The following is a 20,239-nucleotide window of genomic DNA, read 5'->3' as shown; positions in this document are numbered from 1 at the left end:
ACATATTTAATCTGGGGAGAGAGAATGGACATTTCAACAAGACAAGTACCCCAAAAAGGGCCAACATTGAACCATAGTGCTGTAAAAAGCTAATTATCTAAAGCTGTTGTTGCCAGCAGCAGCTTTGCAACAAATGTTATTCATTTTTTCCCTAATCACTTTCTTTTGTTTATGCTTATAAATATATACTTTTTGGTTTGTAAGAACAAAGTCAAACAATATTGTGTATGTAAATTTGAACTACATATATGGACTAGAAGTATATTAAATTACAAAAAACAGAAGTCACTGTAAATTCATTTCCCCCCACCGTACATTTTAAAAGAAATTACGTACATTTCAGTTCTCATAACTTTCCTGTGTTTTCAATTTTTCAAAATTCTAAAATGTTCTATTGTTTATTTCTGAGTTTAAATACAAAAAAAAACGTCGATTTTAAATGTGGACTTATACTGCTTGGCTAATTAGTTTGTGGCTAAAGCCATATAGCTATAATTTTAAGCATTAATAAACGATAGTTTGTCCATTTAAAATGTTTTAATTCCATGTCTGCAGCCACACAGTTCATCAAAATAAAATGACATAAATATAATAAATGACTTCTTTTAGTTCTGACACTTGCACATTTGAGAACAAGTAGTTTTGTGCTTGAAGTATAATTATTTAAAAGCTGCAGTAACAACCTCTTGTGTTTTTCCATGCATTTCAAGGCTGTAATTTCAATAGCTGTAGGCTGTTATGAGAGGGGAAATTGTCAATGCCAGGCTCCAAGCGAGCTGCTGCTTGCTTGCTTTATATTCCCTTCTCTGGTAAACAGCTGTACAGACATAAAGTGAAAAGCACTCCCACCCTGTATTGTTCTCTTTTGCACTCAGGAAAGTATCCATAACCTGACAGTGTGGAAAACAATACACTTTTCTTTTCATATCTGGACGTCGTGCCACAGTTCATAACCAGTCAGTTTGTATTTGCTCTGTCTTCTGCACTCTACAGATTACAGGGCAGTGACACATGCACCAATACTGTCTGCATCATCAACAGAATTTCACTTTTTAACAGTGTTGGCAAGACATATGATAGTGTAGCTGTAGCTGACAGCACTGTCTTACACAAATGCACTGAGCAGCCTGAACTTCCTGTTTTGAAGAGCTGCGGAACTGATAGAGCACTGCAGATGGTGGTTGTGGAAGCTGTGTGTGTACGTGCAGCGTATTAACCTCTGAAAACAGAGCTCAAATGCCATCAGCAGACAGACTGGATGTAGACCCAGCTTAACAGGTAAATCAGATATTTAATTTGCTTTTAGCAATTCTCATCTAACTTTTGGCTGCTGTTATTGTCCAGGAGAGAAAACCACCAACATCTCGAAACTTTTAAAGTAATCACAAAGATGAGATTCGACAGTTTTGACGTTTACACTTTCTCTTTTAACAACAAGAGCCATTTCCTTATACAGAGACAGAGAGCAATATCGATACAGCTTTTCTGTTTATGCTAAAGCTGCCCAAATTAGAGACATGAGAATATTTAAAGACTGCATATTCTATGTTTTGCTTTAGTGCACCAAACATGGTCAATATTTTAGTTTTGCATTACTATTTTCCAACCTATCTGTCCCTAACAACAAGGGCTATGTTGTTTTTGTTACTGTGCCTTTAATACTGAAATAAGGAAATAAGCTCTGTTCTGATTGTATTTTGTCTTATTTTAAAATGCCCCCAGAGTTAAAACACTACTTAGAACTTCAATTTTATTGGGTGGGTCAAAAATGCAGTTGGCTGAATAGGTGGACACAGGAACTGGTTCTCGTGACATCACAGAAACTATTCGAAATTCTGCAGTCTAGTTTCCATATATGCACTGGAAGGACTGGTACAATACATTTTAATATATACATTTTATACACTTGAATTTTTTAAATGTTGAAGTCTTCTGGGTAAACTAGTAGACAACCGTTTACAGAAAGAAGTCAATTTTCCCCTCAGATGGCTTCAAACAGTTGAAAAGGTTTGTTTGTGTTTAAAGTAAAACCAAATATTCTCTATAGTGTTCAAACATGGACAAAAAATATTATATTTTGGGCCCATTATATATATTAACCTGATGTTAATGTGACACCTGTTTTTAAGTACATTTATGAGGAAAAAGTCCATACAGTTTACTGAATGATTGTCAGCAGATATCATACTGAACATTTTAACACAGAAAAAGCAATATTAGGTGTTGAAGCTTGACAGTGCCGATGAGGATTAGTGGAATATTTATGTGTCAGGATATAGAAATAATGAATGTGGTCATAATGTTTTGCAAGTTGTTGCATCCTCACCAAGACCTGTTTGACACAACATGCTGGTTTACCATAAGCTACATAAAAAAAGCGAAGTACGTCAGATGCAAATAATCTCCAGTAACACTCATGACGTCAGTTTGCCTTTTGCTTAGCGTGTTAGCATATGGGATCAGCAGGATTGTGCGGTGAGACTATATTGTCGCACATGCTAGGAGAAATGAATAGTGTGTGAATGCAAAAAAGAGCACAGTAATACAGGGGGCATTACATATTTATTTATTTATTTTTGCACTGGGTCCCACAAGATCCTAGTTATTCCACTGATCACATGCAACAACGGCAACAACAATTTCTCCTAGCATACGCGACAAAAAGTACTTTCAGTTAATAAAAAATGATCAGATAATATGCATGTTTATCCTGTTATTTCTCAACCGAGTCATTCTGAAGGCATGCAACTCCACCCACTAGCATCTAATGTTACATCTAATGTTATTTGGATTGCTACATATTATTGTAAGTGAAGTTATTTATCATGTAGATTAGATAAATACAGTTAGAAGTACACAGGTTTGCTTTCTGACTTCTCTCTGCACTGGGTTTGTTCAATTCCATCAGTAGCAAAACTGTATCAGTTTAAAGAAGGACTGATTTATGGAGTGGGCAGTATAATGATGTTTTATCATTATCGTGATTTAGTACATCACAGTGCACTTTTCTGAGTATATCATGGATATCGGTACTTAAAGAAAACTGATTAACTATACATTTCATTACAAAATTGGCATAATTAGGCCTGTTTAATAAGATTTAGTGCAATTCCATTTGTAAATTTTTTTTATTTACTATAAGTGATTCCAAATGGTTAAACTGTATGTTAAACAGTACGGTCTTGCTATATACTAGGTTTAGTGGCGATCAGCTGGTCTATGCTGGTCTATGCTGGTATTTCTAGCCATGAGGTAGGCTAACTAGAGTGATCAGGCGAGAAGAGGAGGCTAAAGACGGACCTGTGGCTCTTTTGCTAGCTATTCTGAGCACACTCTCTTTTTACCTCTCAGCTCCTCTTTTTATACATTTTGTCAAGTTATAAACACAAACCGTGATGCTGTAGGCTAGCTGACTAACTGAGCTAGCTCTGCAGTTTGTTCTACTACACCTCTCTGATCTTAGACCAAGTATTACACATATACCGTGTATGTAAGAAGACCAGTCATGTGAGAGATTAGGTGCAGAGGGGTGAAGAGGGTTGTTCACATATGTGAACATGCTGTTGCTCTAGTTTAATTAATCTTTAGCGCAGGTGGTCTGGATGGTCCAAATGACAGGTCAGACTACCGTCTGGAAAATCTCTCAGTACTACAAATGGCCCGGTGTTTGTGCGTACATGAATTTCATTCATATGTTTGTCAAATACAATGCTCATGGAAGTTGTAGTCAGTTCTTCATAGTCATTTGTAGTCATAGTCATGAGTTCTAGTGTTTATGGTTGTTGTTGTCCATCGGCTACTTTGAACACTATCCAAATGATTGTAAAAGAAGTACAAAATACCTAAAAGTAATATGATATGATACCATACGTAAAGCCAGCATCCTGTTGAAAAAAATCTAGCAAAATGCCTAAAAACGTCCCAGGATACAGAATCTTATGCTACTTTAAAGAGGCCTCAGTTTAACAGGAAAAATGAATGTCCCACAAAAAACCATCACATGAACACCCTTCAAAGTTGGATGGTGAAGTCGGGACATCGAAAGTGGTGCAGCACAAATTTGCTGAGTTGTGACGTTGTTGGTCCTCGTTCACCAATATCTTTTTATGTTTTTTTTTTCTTTCATTTTTTCCTGAGAAGTATCCTAAGAAAAAAAAGTCAGATTCTTGATGCATTCTTAAAGATTCTGTTCTTACCTAAGAACAAATCCCAACACATTTAAATCCCAGTGTTACAATAGTGAAAAGGCAGACAAGAGATAAACTGAAAACTGCTGAAAAACTGCAGAAACCGAATAACAGTAATGCTAAAGTAATTTTAAACATGTAAAACCCACATTTTAGCTTCGTTTGAGTAAAGAAGCACCAGTCAAATTGGAAAAAATGACAGATGCCAGCTAATAAATTACTCCCATGTTATATTCTTAGTGTTATATGAAAACTTTGAAATTTCTGACTCCAACTATACTGTGTTACTACTGCTGTGGGTTTTCTTGTGTGCAAAAATGCTAAAAAATCCTATGCACAAATTAATAGCGCCCCCTTGTGGGAAATCAGAATTATTGTGGAGAAAAGAAATTACTTGAACATTTCGCAAAATGAACAATAAGATAGAAACCATTTACACGTAGCTTATTTTTCAACAATGTGTCCCAGTTATTGACATTTATACCTTTTAGAAGCATTTTTTGTAGTTTTAATCTTTATAAAACATGTATATACAACACGTGCAACTTTGATAGTGCTGCCACTACCTGCTCAAAAAGTTTACATACAGCCCTGATCAGTATATAAAATTCTAACTTCAGTCAAGGAGACAACTTCCAGTGCCTAATGTAAAGCATAAGCAATGCAAATATATAAGCAAATAAGTTCTATAGCCCACAGTGAAATATAACTAGACACAGCTAGGAGAAAAATAGGTGATTAGAAAAGCATTTTATTCAAACTGTTCAAGAAATAAAAGAAATAAGACTACTAAAAAAATCCTGGATGCTGTGAGTAAATGCACGTATTTCAGTACTTGCCAGCCTGTAAAAGTCTTGCTTTGCTGAAAGGAGGCCTTTTCACAGAGCTACTCTTACTGTGGTTTTGGCTTTGTTTGGGGAAAGCTGCACTAGCACAAGCCAAAATGAAAAACATGATAGTTTAAAGCATTTATTGCACCACTTTACAAACAACTTCTGCTTGTCAAAATGTCTTCCCTTTTAGAGGCCCGGAGATAAACAGGCCATATCTTTAAGCGCAGACCAGAACACATTTTCCGAACCATGACTCCAAAGGCATGCAGTGTTATGTTAACACTTTACTGTCAGGATCATCCAAATGTAGTTAATGACCATGATGTGGAAACTAACAACAAGCATGGAAAACCTTAAAAGTTATTTAAATACAAAAGCTTATTATCTTAATTTAAATCAACTATGCATTCTTCAACAGGCCCTTTGCATTCTTTAAACAGGTTTTATGTACTATAAATAGTCATAATTCATTTTCATATGATCATTTTTCATCCTCTTTTTATCTCTTAGAATTAAACATTCTGTTTTTAATACTGTCCCTTCAGTATAAATGAGCTCTGCCTCATTCAAAAAGTAGTCCAGGCTGAAACACTGCTTATAACTTCAGTGTGAATAGGCGTTAAACTGCTGGAAGCTGATAAGGTTCATATATGTAAATGTGTTGGTTTTCATGCACTCTCAAAAACACTGAACTCAAAACAGGCTGATTTTGTAGCTTAGTTTCCCTACATGGATTGTATGAACTGGGGCGTGAACAGCATGTTTTGAAACTATAATAATGTTTGTATTATATATAATATATAATAATGGAAAATTTGATTTTCTATGATTTGAGCTCTTTAAAGCATTATGCGACTTATCCAGTAGCATTTTATTCTTTATTGAATTTAGCATGAATATTGTTAACTGATGGGCAAGGAAGAGCATAGAAGCCATAACTTTAAAAATGCTGTTCTCAGTTACCCAATTGATTCCTTCTCACGACATGGAGCGAGTTTTTTTCCCTTTATAATCCAGCTGACTGACATGACAGTCAGTAATTTATAAAATGAGAATTCATTAACAGCATTACTTAATGTACCGCAGCATCTACAACACATGCAAGACATTGAAATTTCATGCCTGGTTTTGGTTTGACAATATGCCACTGCAATGTTTTCCATTATTGGTCTTGGGAGTCTTTCTGCACTGCGCATTTTAGCTTTTGTCCTACTCCAACACACCTGATGGAACTCATACTCATTAACAAGTCTTCTTTGGGTTAAAAGGGTGTTGGAGCTGAGAAACCACAGAAATGTGGTGTACTGTGTGACATCACAACCATAATTAGGAATCGCTGGCCTGATGCTACCTCAGCCTCTATATTGTCCATCTACTGAATGTACCTAGTGTGACTATCTGAAATCATGCATATACAATGTTTTGCATTCCCTTTTCTCTTAAATGAAACATTACCAGGTCTGCTTTTTAGTGGGTGACTAAAAGGCGTCTAGCAGGGATTAAATCACCGCATCTGGGAGTGTCTACGAATGTGTTCAGTTAACCAGGTCAATGAAATGTCTTATAGCATTAAGTCAAGGTGACTGGATTTATGGTATAATCTTTAAAGATTATAAGATTATAACATACGTCTAGCTACCTTGACTTACTTAAGAACGGATTAGACCACACTAAGGCCTAATGACCTTTAGTTGCAGCAGATTTCATCTCCATTTTTACAGCATCAAACTTCATCCCCAATGTAAATGCCACACTTTTACTAAAACACACTCTGGATTTAAAACCAACTGGTAAAAATGAAACTCTTAATTAAAGACCCTTTCAGAAGAGAAAAGAAATCAATATTTTCCCTTTTTCTGTTTCAGACAATACGTCAGTGTTTTGATCTCAAAATAATGACTTATTTTCCCACTTTTACTTATGTCAGAATAACTTTTCTCAAAATACTGACCATATGTTGAAGTAATGACTTATTTAAATAAGTTAAGCTAACTTTAAAATATAGTATGTTAGACATTTTTCTTCATAACTCAACTATTGATAAGCAAAGTCATTATTTTGAGTCTAAGTCAAAATTCTGAGAAGTTATTATTTCAAGACACTATTTCAGGAGTCCATATTTCAGGAAAAATAAATCACTCCTTCAAGATACTAAATCAACTCTTCTAGAAAATGAGTCAGTGTTTTGAGATAACCAAGCAAACATTTTTAGAAAATGAGTCATTATTTTGAGAAACTACATCCAAATTTTGACATAATTCTTCCTGAAATGGAGAAGAATAAAACAGCTTATCTATAAACTCACTCTGTTATAAACTCACTCTGATATAAACTCACTCTGTTATAAACTCACTCTGTTATAAACTCACTCTGATATAAACTCACTCTGATATAAACTCACTCTGTTATAAACTCACTCTGATATAAACTCACTGTTATAAACTCACTCTGTTATAAACTCACTCTGATATAAACTCACTCTGATATAAACTCACTGTTATAAACTCACTCTGATATAAACTCACTCTGATATAAACTCACTCTGTTATAAACTCACTCTGATATAAACTCACTCTGATATAAACTCACTGTTATAAACTCACTCTGATATAAACTCACTCTGTTATAAACTCACTCTGATATAAACTCACTCAGTTATAAACTCACTCTGTTATAAACTCACTCTGATATAAACTCACTCTGATATAAACTCACTGTTATAAACTCACTCTGATATAAACTCACTCTGATATAAACTCACTCTGATATAAACTCACGCAGTTATAAACTCACTCTGATATAAACTCACTCTGATATAAACTCACTCAGTTATAAACTCACTCTGTTATAAACTCACTCTGATATAAACTCACTCTGATATAAACTCACTGTTATAAACTCACTCTGATATAAACTCACTCTGATATAAACTCACTCTGATATAAACTCACGCAGTTATAAACTCACTCTGATATAAACTCACTCTGATATAAACTCACGCAGTTATAAACTCACTCTGATATAAACTCACTCTGTTATAAACTCACTCTGATATAAACTCAGTCTGATATAAACTCACTCTGATATAAACTCACTCTGTTATAAACTCACTCTGTTATAAACTCACTCTGATATAAACTCACTCTGATATAAACTCACTCTGTTATAAACTCACTCTGATATAAACTCACTCTGATATAAACTCACTCTGATATAAACTCACTCTGTTATAAACTCACTCTGATATAAACTCACTCTGTTATAAACTCACTCTGTTATAAACTCACTCTGATATAAACTCACTCTGATATAAACTCACTCTGTTATAAACTCACTCTGATATAAACTCACTCTGATATAAACTCACTCTGTTATAAACTCACTCTGATATAAACTCACTCTGTTATAAACTCACTCTGATATAAACTCACTCTGATATAAACTCACTCTGTTATAAACTCACTCTGATATAAACTCACTCTGATATAAACTCACTCTGTTATAAACTCACTCTGATATAAACTCACTCTGTTATAAACTCACTCTGATATAAACTCACTCTGATATAAACTCACTCTGTTATAAACTCACTCTGATATAAACTCACTCTGTTATAAACTCACTCTGTTATAAACTCACTCTGATATAAACTCACTCTGATATAAACTCACTCTGTTATAAACTCACTCTGATATAAACTCACTCTGATATAAACTCACTCTGTTATAAACTCACTCTGATATAAACTCACTCTGTTATAAACTCACTCTGTTATAAACTCACTCTGATATAAACTCACTCTGTTATAAACTCACTCTGATATAAACTCACTCTGATATAAACTCACTCAGTTATAAACTCACTCTGTTGCTGTACTTTCTCCACTCTGGGCTCTGCAGTAATGGAGGCTCAGGCCTTTTGCTCCGCCCATCCTGGCTTTCAGCCCTCGCACGCGCACGGCGAATGATCCTATTCTTGTCGCTGATTGGTCGCTGTGTCCTGTGTCTGTTCTCTGATTGGCGGTGGCGCGGGCTCGCGCAGAGCGGAGCGGGCCAAAAGGAGTGGAGCAGCGGCTGAAATCCGCTCTGTTTTTCCGATGCAGCAGGACTGCGGGGGGCGTGCCGACAGAGACGGGCTTCTCCACCGGTCTGCTGTGGCTAGAAACACTCAGGAAATGAGAAAAGTGTTTTTAAAATTTGTGTGAAACGGATTTCTTTTCCCTAAACGGGCTGTGCGCTTGTGTTCGGTTTGTCGCTGACGGCGTTCACCGCGTTTCCAAATGAACTGCACCAGGTAAGAGTTGGTGCGTCACTGAACTGGAGAAAGTAGTTAGATGTGCCCGAGTCAAAAACAGCGAGTCTTTCTGTTGGCGTCTGCTTTAGATGGGTCGTTTGACTTCCCTTGCATTTTTCTCTCCCTTACTGTGATCGTGTAGGAGAGTTTTACACTTATCAACTGCTGTCATGCTCATCTTTGTTTTTCTTTGTCATTTGTTAAATTCAGTCTAGTTCAGGGATTTAGCCTACCCTCCCCGCACTGAATTAGCGCCACTTCATTCACATAATTTAACCTCCTGTTTTTTAAAATACAGCCAAATATGCGTCATGTTTTTCTTTTAAAAAAGTAATGAACCTTTCTATCAATATAATGGACGTAACCAGCTTCAGAAAGCATGTAAAACATGTACATGAAACATTGCAGTCTTACACCTGTTCAGACTGTTAGTAACACCTGATTCTTTTTTTTTTCCCCCCATAAGAGTTTTGCACATCTTGAACCCCAGGCCGATGCCATCTCCAATCATGCCTGTGGATGTGGCCATGAGGATCTGCCTGGCACAATCTCCACCCCTCCGCAGCTTCCTAAGTTCATATGAGGACTGCAAGTCCAGAAACCTGATCAACCAGTACAAGCCACTGAGACCCTGCATCAGCTCCAAGGCCAAGGTGGAGGCCACCACCCGGGGGTGGAAGAGTCCTAAGGGCAAAGCCAAGAAGAGGGTGGTCTTCGCAGACTCCAAGGGCTTGTCCCTCACAGCAATCCATGTGTTCAAGGAGTTTGAAGAGGACCCTTTGTCCGAATTGCAGTTTGAGTTATTGGACTTGGAGAACGCCATGGTGGGCTTGAAGGTGGAGAAGGAGAACAGTTTGGTTTTGGACTTCCCTCAGCCCGCTGCAGACTACCTGGACTTCCGGAACCGTCTCAAGAAACACTTGGTATGTTTGGAGAACTGTGTAATCCAAGATAAATCTCTCACAGGCACTGTGAAAGTGAGCAACATCAGTTTCGAGAAGTCTGTTCAGGTCCGGATAACGTTTGACTCCTGGAAAAGCTACACGGACGTTCCTTGTGCCTACATGAACAATGTTTATGGTTGCGCAGAGATCGACACCTTCTCCTTTGCTATTGACCTGCCGAGTTCTTTGCCCCCTGAAGATCGTGTGGAGTTCTGCATATCCTACAAAACACATGACCAGACACACTGGGATAATAATGATGGGAAAAACTACAGGTTAATACATGAGGATGATGACGGGGACCACTCCAGCCATGTCACTCAGACAGCATCTGAAATCGAGAGCCCTGGTAAAAGGCCAGAGATGGAGTTTGATCAGTTTGGGAGCCCAAGGACATCCAGTGGCTTTTTTCCAGAGTGGCAAAGCTGGGGTCACATTGAGAACAACACCCCCTACTGGTGAGGCCATTTTGCCACACGCCTGCTAACAAAGCCACAGGAAGTTCTATGGGTAGCATCTGTGTTAAGAGGAAATGGTTAAAAAAAAAAAAAAACAGTTCCTGGCTCCATCTGAGTTGTCAGATGTATAGCTACAATATAAATCTAATAAATAATTTAAATATAAAATATTAAAAACCACCAGTTCTTGTTAAATTGAACACTAAGCCCATCAAAATGTGAGCCCTTATTGGCTGTGTTCCTGATTCGACAATGGAAATGTGAAATTTCATGATTAGTACATAGGTAAACTTTTCGTTGGTTTGAGCCCAGAGATTATTTTAACACCCTACACTGGCAAGGTGCTCAACTTGAGATGATGCTTAATGGTTTTTTGTTTTTCCTAATTCTGCTGTGCACTAAAGCACTTAGATTTGAAATGTTCTAAACTGATTGTTGTTAACATAAATTGCCTTCCTTCGTGATTCTGATTGTTAGTCTGATTGTGGGGGGAAAAAATGGCATTAGCTATTCAGTAAGCGCCGTCTTTAACAAGGGCAAATTTCTCCTCTTCAAAAGAGACTATTGTGCAATTGTTTCCTTCCAATAGATTTTTTTTTTTCTTCTGTTTTTAAATGCTTATTTTGTGAACTTGAAGATCAGTGTACAACATTGACCGAAATAATCAGTCTTGTCCTATGGCTACTCTGAAGCACTGCATTTAACTAAGGGGGAATTATCTCCTGCTTTTGTAATGTGGTTATTCTTATGGAGGGGTTTTTGCACTGTGCAAGATGCCTTTAAACTGAAGAATGTGAAAGTGGAATAATGTGGTACAACATGAAGTTGCTTCATATTGAAGTTTGTGTTTTTTGTAGTACCATTTTATTGGCCACTTTCCAGGAGAAGCAATAATCAGAAACTAATGCATTATCGAAATCAGTCAGATAGTGTTGGCCATTAAATGTCATTCTTTTTTTCATGCACATTTTCCTACAACTGTTCATTTTTTAATATATGTAAAGCTAAGTTGTACATTCACTGCTTTTTTTTTTTTTTTTTTTTTTTTCCTTTCTTGCTGTTTCTCTGCCTCCATGTTTGCTGCTGTGGTTTAGTTTAAGCGTTTCGCTGCTTTGTTTCATAGGCCCATGGTATGTGAACTCTCCTGGCACTTGGGATGAATGATGAGGGGAAAGTGAATGTTATTTAATGGAAGTGATGGTAAGTTTAGCTGGGCAGGCAGAAGTCTGTGGAGCAGGATATTGAATGAGATTGAATGATGACTTCTTGCCTTTTCTTGTGCTTGTTTCTTCTCTGTCTTCCAATGGAGAAAAGAAATGGTCTGGTCAACTTGAATGTGAGTGAATTTTTATTTTTTTTTGGTGGGGAGGGTGGGTATGGTTGGCCTACTGCTTGCTGCTGTTTATTTCAGAGATGCAATAGGTATGTTGAATGTATAAAAAGGCTGTGCAAACTATGGTGTAGGCCTAATGTTTTTACAGCACAGAAGGTTGTCTATCTGAGAGTATTTACAGTGTTCTGTGTTCCTTTTAGAAATAAAACCTAATGTTTCTACTGTGAAAGACTCCTGTCTCATTTACTACATGTGAACTTGCACTGAAATAAGCTGACATGGTCAAGCAGATGCAGTGTGCATTGTAATCAGGCAAATTTTTGAATGTTCAGCTTTATGCAATATTACTTTACATTTTGGTGGCTGTACTGAATGGCTAAAGCAGTAAATTCTTTAGTCATTGTGTATTTAGGCCTAAGACCGATAAATATTGCTATTTACATACCTAGCATATCATCACAGCCCCTGAAACCTTGTGCTTCAAAGTGTTTCATCTTTATTTGGCAATTCGGCACACTTTTGGCAATGCCAATATTGACACAGCATAAGCCATAAGTGGTTTTATTGGCTCCAGCCTAGACTGCAGCCTAATTAACACAAACCTCAGGGCTGACTTGGTTGTGTTTACATAGTTTTGGGATCTCCAATAGGACGGACTCAGTGCACAGCTTTTAGCGAGTACACTGATTCAAATCAGGGAAGGAGGGGGATGGGACGAGGGAGGCCTTTCTGTCTGGAAATGGGCAAAGTGGTGGTGGTGGGGGGGGTGGGGGGGAGGGGTTCAACTCCCTACAGCCTCTGTTTCTCTTTACAGGCCACTGAACATAGAAAAATAATCAAGCAGTGGACAGTTTATTTTGGGAAATGTTTCAGCTGCACAGATGATGTTTAAGGTCATCACAGCAGTAAATGCTTGCTGTTAAGCATTTGTTGAAGTGCAGTATGTTGACATTGTGTTTAGAAAATGTTCTTCTCTGCTGACCCCATTTACTGGTTGTCTCCTAAACAATCATTGTGCCATTTTTTACTTCCCTAATATTTGGCACTACTACAAAAAGGTGATCACGTGGTGTTGACATTGATCCAGAGGAGACATTGATACTTGTGAAGAAGACGTCTTTTGAACACTCACTTTTTTTCAGTAAGTGCAGCTTGCACTTCAAACGAACTGTAAACTATATTTGAAAATTAGCCAAATTGGCTAAACTGGCACATTTGCAGCAATATTTATTAATGCGCTTTGTCCGTGTAAATCCTAATTGAATAAACTTACATTCTCAAAGGTGTCTTTGTTTCCTACAATGTCTAAATAAGTGAAAAAAAATAGCCCCCCATAAAAATGAATCTGAACCTGACCAGTTCAAACTGGTGACCTCTCCCACACTCCATATTTTAAATCTTTAATAAAAACACAGCTTTTTTGCTGCCACTATCTGATTAGACATGACACACTGGCAGACAAGCTGCTGATTAAAATTCCTGCTATTATATTGCTGTTAGTAAACTGTCTGATAGAGAGCATTTGAGATAAAGAAGCTCTATTCTTCTGATGAAACAAGACAAAGTGCAGTGCACTAATTTACCAAAGTGTTCAAAATATTATGGAGACTTTTAATTTCTGGGTCATTAATGCTCTAGTCAACATTTTACACTGTCTTATTTGTTTATTGAATAAATTAAGGTCATTCATGGAAAGTGAACCATTTCAGGTGTGGATCTGACTTTCTAGATCTGTGAATCTTGTGAACTTTACCTTCCATAAGGACAAGTAGATGCAGGAAAATTTTACTGGAATTAAATACAGTATAGTAGTATTTGGTTCTGATTTGTGATGACTCTCACTGCATGTACAGCCAAATGCAAGAGTTTAAACACCTGCAAATGCTCATTTGGTTCATAAAAACTGAGACCACACATGAATATGGCACTTTTCTGCAAATTTTAGTGCACTTCTGTTTTGCTGAGCTGAACATATTATAAAAAGTAAAACATGCTATATAAAATGTGTATTCAGTTTTGCACTGGCTACATTTTATGTTTTATTTGTGCGGTGTTCTCAACAAAGAGTGTGTTAACTTATTTTGTCAAAAACATGTGATTTGACTGGTCTGCCCAAACCTTGGCATTCGAGTGTATGTCAGCAGAACATCCTGCCCAACTTTTAGGACCACCCAGCTTCAAACAAGTCTTGGTAATTGAGCTGTCCAAGCATTTAGATGGCAAGGTGAACCCTAGGTATTAATGATAATATTAAAAAGATTTTTCAAAATCACTGCATAATTCAGTCATTGAGATGTAAACAAACTAATTCAGACTGGTCTGAGGTGATATAGTTTACTGTACATGAATGTACTGACTCAGATTTCTTTACAGTGATGGTGATAGGAACCAAACGTCATGATGTCTCCAATGCATATGTAGCCATTTCATTTAATATACAAAACAATCAGTGAATCTGCAGGTGTCTCTGAGTTTTATATAGTGCTGAAAATGGTAATGCATTTACCTCTAAACCATGAATATATTTAAAAATTGTTTATATGCCAAAACCGTGTTCTAGAACTACCATAAACAATGCCTCTGGCATTAAGCAGCATATTAAATTCTTCAGACATCTGGTTCCCTTCACCACCACTGTAAAAAATTCAGACATGGTAAGTTTCTGTAGAACAGGGCATTTCACATCAAACCACTCGGAATGACTAAACCGTTTAGTTATGTAGAACGGTTGAACAAAAATGGTGTAATTTCCCTTTAAATGATGTATTTGACTCTGCACTGTCTGTGGTATTGATTCATCAACTGACACAACACCTCAGATTCAGTGCTTGTGTTTTAGTTGGCTGATATCCAATCAAGATAGTACTTCCCAGCAGGTCATGGTAAAAACTTGCTGTATCCGGTCTGATTATGTTTTGCACTTGAAAGCCATTCCCCAAACTGTTTGTAACCCTGCCTTTGACTGGCTATGCTTTTCTGCAAAAAAAGTGGCTAAGGTCCTTCCACTGGGAATTCTGATTACACATCGGTGGCTCTGTGGATCCAGGTGGTGTTGTTTCAGCTGGAATTTGAGGCCAGATATAAAAAGAAAATACTGAATTGCTGATTTGTGCTCTTCACAACACTTGCTGCTTGGGTGATTTGGCCTATATATGGCCGATATGGTCCAATAGTATGGCTCAAAGACATTTTAGAAGACTTCAGAGGGAAACAAAATTACAGATTACATCCTGTTACAAAAAGATATTTTAATAATGCCACACTCATTGCTAACAATGTATAAAATCAAGCCCAAACCATGCAACCTCCACTGGCAGTAGAATGGGTCATACTGAAGAGCTCAGAACATAGAAATTTCTGCTCTGCTAGATCTGCCCTGGTCAACTGTAAATGCTGAACCATGTTCTCTGAAGTGATGAATCACAGTTCACTCTGGCAGTCTAATGGATGAATCTAGGCTTGGTGGGTGGCAGGAGAATGCAGAGTGGCAAAGTTAAAGTACAAGAGAAATAAAATAAAGTATAAAAGTATATCTATTTACATGGCATATGAGACATATTCACTGTGTTTACAAGACAGCAGGCACTGAGTGGTATGAACCAGTCTAACAGCACATATAATAGACATAACTAACTCTGAGTTGTATCAGTATTGTAGTGTAAAGTGCATAGTGAAAAAGTGTTATTTTAGTAATTGTGATATATTGCACAGTGTGTATTAATCGAAGAGGAGATTGTGATGCGGTTCAGCATAGTTCAGATAGCAGATGATCAATACTCTCTCTGCAGTAAGGAGAATTGTTGTAGAGCCTTATAGCAGTAGATAAGAAAGATCTCACACGGCACTCTGTAACACAGCGCAGCTATAACAGACGGCCACTGAATGTGCTTCTCCACTCATCCAGTGTCCAAGATGGCTAACAGCATCCTTGTTGAGCATCCTTTGTTTTGCCACAACCTCCAAAGAGTCCAGCTTGACTCCTACAACAGAACCAACCTTCCTAATAAGTTTGTTAATTTGTTCAGAGCACTTTTCTTAATGCTGCTGCCCCAGCACACAACAGCATAGAATAGAGCACTAGCTACGCCAGTCAACAAAGTCCTTCACCAGCTTCCTGTATTCCTCCTCCTGTCCATTCCTTGTGCACCCCACAATGGCCGTGTCATCCAAGAATTTCTGCAGATAACACGACTCTGTGTTGTACCTGAAGTCAGAGGTATACAGTTTGAACAGGAATGGAGCCAACACAGTCCCCTGGGGTGCCCCAACACTGCACACAGCCTTGTCTGAGACACAGCCCTGCAGTCGCACATACTGAGGTCGTCCAGTCAGACAGTCCATTGTCCATGAGATGATGGATTCATCCACCTACATCAATCATAGTTTCTCTCCTAACAGCACAGGCTGTATGGTGTTGAATGCACTGGAGAAATCGAAGAACATGATCCTAACAGTGCTGCCTGATGTGTCCAGGTGAGAGTAAATTCTGTCCAGCAGGTAGATAACTTCATCATCCACTCCAATGCCATCCTGGTATGCAAATTGCAGCGGGTCAAGAGCTGTTTTGACCAGAGGTCTCAGATGAGCTAGCATCAGCATTTCAAGTGTCTTCATTAAGTGGGATGTCAGCGCAACCGGTCGATCATTCAGTGCTGTCGGTTGCCTTTTCTTGGGGACAGGAACCACACAAGATGTTTTCAACATAACAGGGACTCTCTTCAAGCTGCAGCTCAGACTGAAGATGTGCTGAAGAATTTCACACAGCTGCTCCGCACACAGTTTCAGCACCCTAGGTTCAATGCCATCAGGCCCCGCTGCTTGCTTTGCTTGAGTTTTTTTCAGTTCAACCTTCAGCTGATTAGCAGTGAATGTAACATCATTGCACATTCCAGTTGTGGGGGGAGGGTGAGATGTGTCCATTACAGACAGTGGTTGCTGATGGTCACAGGTGTGAATGGCTCTGGTGGAGGAAGGTGAGGCTGTGGATGGCCCATGGTGTAGTTGTGTTGTGTTAATCTGCTTAGCAGACGGGCACAATGGGGTAGAGGAGGAGCCGTTGTCAAACCGAACAAAGAACTGATTTAACTTATTTGCCTGTTCATGCTTTCCCTCTGCTGAAATAGGACTGAATATGGTTGAAGCCAGTGATGTCTTTTAGGCCTCTCCAGACATCACAAGTGTTATTCAGCTCTAGTTTGTTTTCCAGCTTGGACTCCTTGAGTGCTCCTCTTGACATGACTTGTACTCCTCTTTGGCCTTCTTACTTGAGGTTTTAAGCTTTGGATTGGAATATCCAATATCCTTACATAGGTGTGATGGTCAGATGTCCACATACCTTTTACCATACAGTGTATTTCTGTTGTATCAACCATGAAAAAAGTTTAAAAGAAGGGTCAATATTTTAATGAAAAATATAAACACAATACCACAGTTCAATGTTAAACAAGCCTGATCTTTTCTCAGTAATGCTAAATGTTGTTATCGGGTTTGGAAGTCAACTATTCTTAAAATAAGACACTGATAAGATGTTTGCTGTTTTATCTGACTACTGTGGTCATTTAAGGAGTGAAAAGCCACCAGCTTCACATTCACTGAGTGACGCAAAGGTTTGGTAGCATTGTGCTGTAGCAAAAAGACTGGTAACACCTCCGCTACTTATGCACCTCCCCTCCCTTCTTAGCTCACTCAATTATATTTATCCAGTGAATGCGTGGTCTTGGCATACCTTCAGAAATTAGCAACACAGTGGTCCACAGTGGATAGAGTACTGTGCAAAGGTCAGAAACCATTCATTCAGTATTCCATTCATTATTCAGTTTTCAGCATCAGGAAAATAGCAATAAACACAAACATATATTTAATAGAAATATATTTCATATATTTTAAAGCCCCAACAGCAAAATATATCACATTTTCCAATTGTGTGCCCACTCTTTAATACAGCGTGCATTCCTTTCGGGAGGTTTGCTTTTAGTTTTTCAAAAAAATCCCACACCTCCAAGTGTTGGTTGCATTTTCTGCTTCTAACAATCCAAAAAATCCAATTTTACATTTCGACTCATCAGCCCATAAAATCACACTCCACATCTCAGATGTCAAGTTTTGGTTTCTAGTGCAAATTGTCTTCTTTTTTGTCTATTTCCTTTTCTCAGTAACAGATTCTTCACAGCTGCACATCTTTTCAGATTCACAGTGTCGAGTTGTCAGTTGTTAGGAATCCCATTTTGTCTGTGACTGTTTGGAAACACCTTTTTTGTTTCTCAGAAATATTTTAAAACTGTGAGGTTGGATGAGTTAAAGTGGCAGAACAGAAGTAAAGAGTGGACAAATTTAATACTGATTTGATCTAACAATCTATCTGGCGCTGAGACAAACATATCCACATTCTAAGGGGTCATTTTCTACTCTTATTGCTGCCCTAGTCCTTACAAACCCTGCCCTATCATTGCACAGTTGTCTTCTATAACAGTGGCCTATACAGTGGCCTTCACATTGTGAGACAAAACAGGACCACATTAGTCAGCGTCTTCAGCCTTACATCACCCACTGTTTGGCTGGAGCTTTGACATGCTGTCCCTCAGCAGATTTAACCTCCTCACAAACACTTTCATTCCTTGGCCCATGACAGAAGTGCCTAGCACAGTGGCAACTGCCTTTAAATGTCAAGCATAATTCACACCAGCACACTATGATAAAAATAATAAGACCATCAGTGAATGGAGAGTTTTAAGCAAGCAACTTAATACACTGCTAAAAATAAACTGCTGGCAAGAGAAAGTATTGTACACATGATAAATATATCTAAAATTTCATATTCTTAACAAGTATATTACTGGATTATTCCACCAATTTCTAGACATTTTCATAATTTTAATAATTTATTAATTGCAATTACCTCACTATTCTGGCAGATCATTTTGCTTGTATATATATATATATATATATATATATATATATATATATATATATATATAAACACTTCTGTAAAATAAAATGCAGTTTATGATAAAATAATCACATTACAGGCCAATGACAAGCTTTCAAAACGATAATTTAAAACATTCTATTCCAGGTGTTGATTATTGTTTTTGTAGCTTTTATACTTGTTTTATACTTTTATACTTATACTATTACTTAATTTTTAAACAAGATCAGTCAATTTTACCACCCATAATAACAGTAAAAATGTTAGATTTTGAGTGTATTTGCCATCACTGAAAATATTTATAAACTAGTTGTGGTACTTAGACCTCGCATAGACTTGGATCATTGAACTCAAGTTTTTACATACATTCTTTTTAGTAAATGAACATCATTGTAATGATAACAGGATCACACCACCTGAGATGGACTATTCAGCCCCCACAAAATGTAGCAAAACATCTACTCAAACAGATACAGTGATGCATTGTGTTGCACAAGCGTTGCAACTATGGCAGCTGAGAAAGACACTCAGCATCAGTTTTCAGCTGTTGTGTACACTAAACTGTAGCGGCTGCATTTGTAGAAGACTTTGTTAGAATCCATTGTGTGCACTGCCTTTTCAATATGACAGGATCTATGTTGCTGCTGATTGGGTAACACTGCTGACACACTCATCGAACAAGGGAAAACGTACCTCAAAGCATGCATGTTGTTTCGCAAAATGTTCCGATAAAACATTCCAATCAGGAATCCAAAGCAAAATGGTGCACAAGATTTCAAAAGTGAACATGTCCCTGCTAAACTGAACCAACTTGACTATGACTCAAAAACAACGTATTCAATTTTGATGAAAGGGTTGGTGACCTTGGCATCGCACCATGAGGGTTACAGTGCAGTACTCTGCCCAGTTTTTCTTAAAATCAGGTCAGAACAAAAGCCATTTGTTTTTGATTGCACTTCATGACATTTGAGGAAATCAGAATTGAAAAGTTTTTCAATGAATGCATTTAAAGCTGGCTTAAAAATAAAAATGCCAAGCTATTTAGAATTGTATATGATTAATTACCTTTTTAAACAGTTTTCTTAATATGCACGTATGACTGGATGGTCCTTTAACCTGACATTTTCAATTTTAGGAGGGATAAAAACTCTGAATAAAAAAGTCACTTGACAAGATATAACTTTCCACAGATTTTTATTTTTTTGCATCAAGATCCTGTGATTTTATTCAGTAAAAGTCCTGTCAAGAATATTATTTATACTTGTT

The 20,239-nt window shown here is 37.5% G+C and overlaps 1 protein-coding gene across 2 annotated transcripts; it reads left to right on the top strand.

The window, feature by feature from the left end:
• Positions 1-1,137: 1,137 nt before the first annotated feature.
• On the top strand, positions 1,138-12,277 carry ppp1r3cb (protein phosphatase 1, regulatory subunit 3Cb). Of its 2 annotated transcripts, none has more exons than XM_017681947.2 (2): positions 1,138-1,278; positions 9,780-12,277. In XM_017681947.2, exon 2 carries the CDS (start codon positions 9,808-9,810, stop codon positions 10,717-10,719), a length of 912 nt encoding a protein of 303 aa, XP_017537436.1. In that variant the 5' UTR covers positions 1,138-1,278; positions 9,780-9,807; the 3' UTR covers positions 10,720-12,277. The 2 variants fall into 2 exon arrangements, with proteins under 2 accessions (XP_017537436.1, XP_017537435.1); XM_017681946.2 differs by lacking the exon at positions 1,138-1,278 and adding an exon at positions 9,098-9,313.
• The last annotated feature ends 7,962 nt before the right edge of the window (positions 12,278-20,239 follow it).

The sequence above is a fragment of the Pygocentrus nattereri genome, chromosome 13 (genome assembly GCF_015220715.1).
Source record: "Pygocentrus nattereri isolate fPygNat1 chromosome 13, fPygNat1.pri, whole genome shotgun sequence".
In the NCBI taxonomy this organism is placed as follows: Eukaryota; Metazoa; Chordata; class Actinopteri; order Characiformes; family Serrasalmidae; genus Pygocentrus; species Pygocentrus nattereri.
Note: the sequence above shows the minus strand (reverse complement) of the source record. Positions and strands in the feature narration are given on the sequence as shown.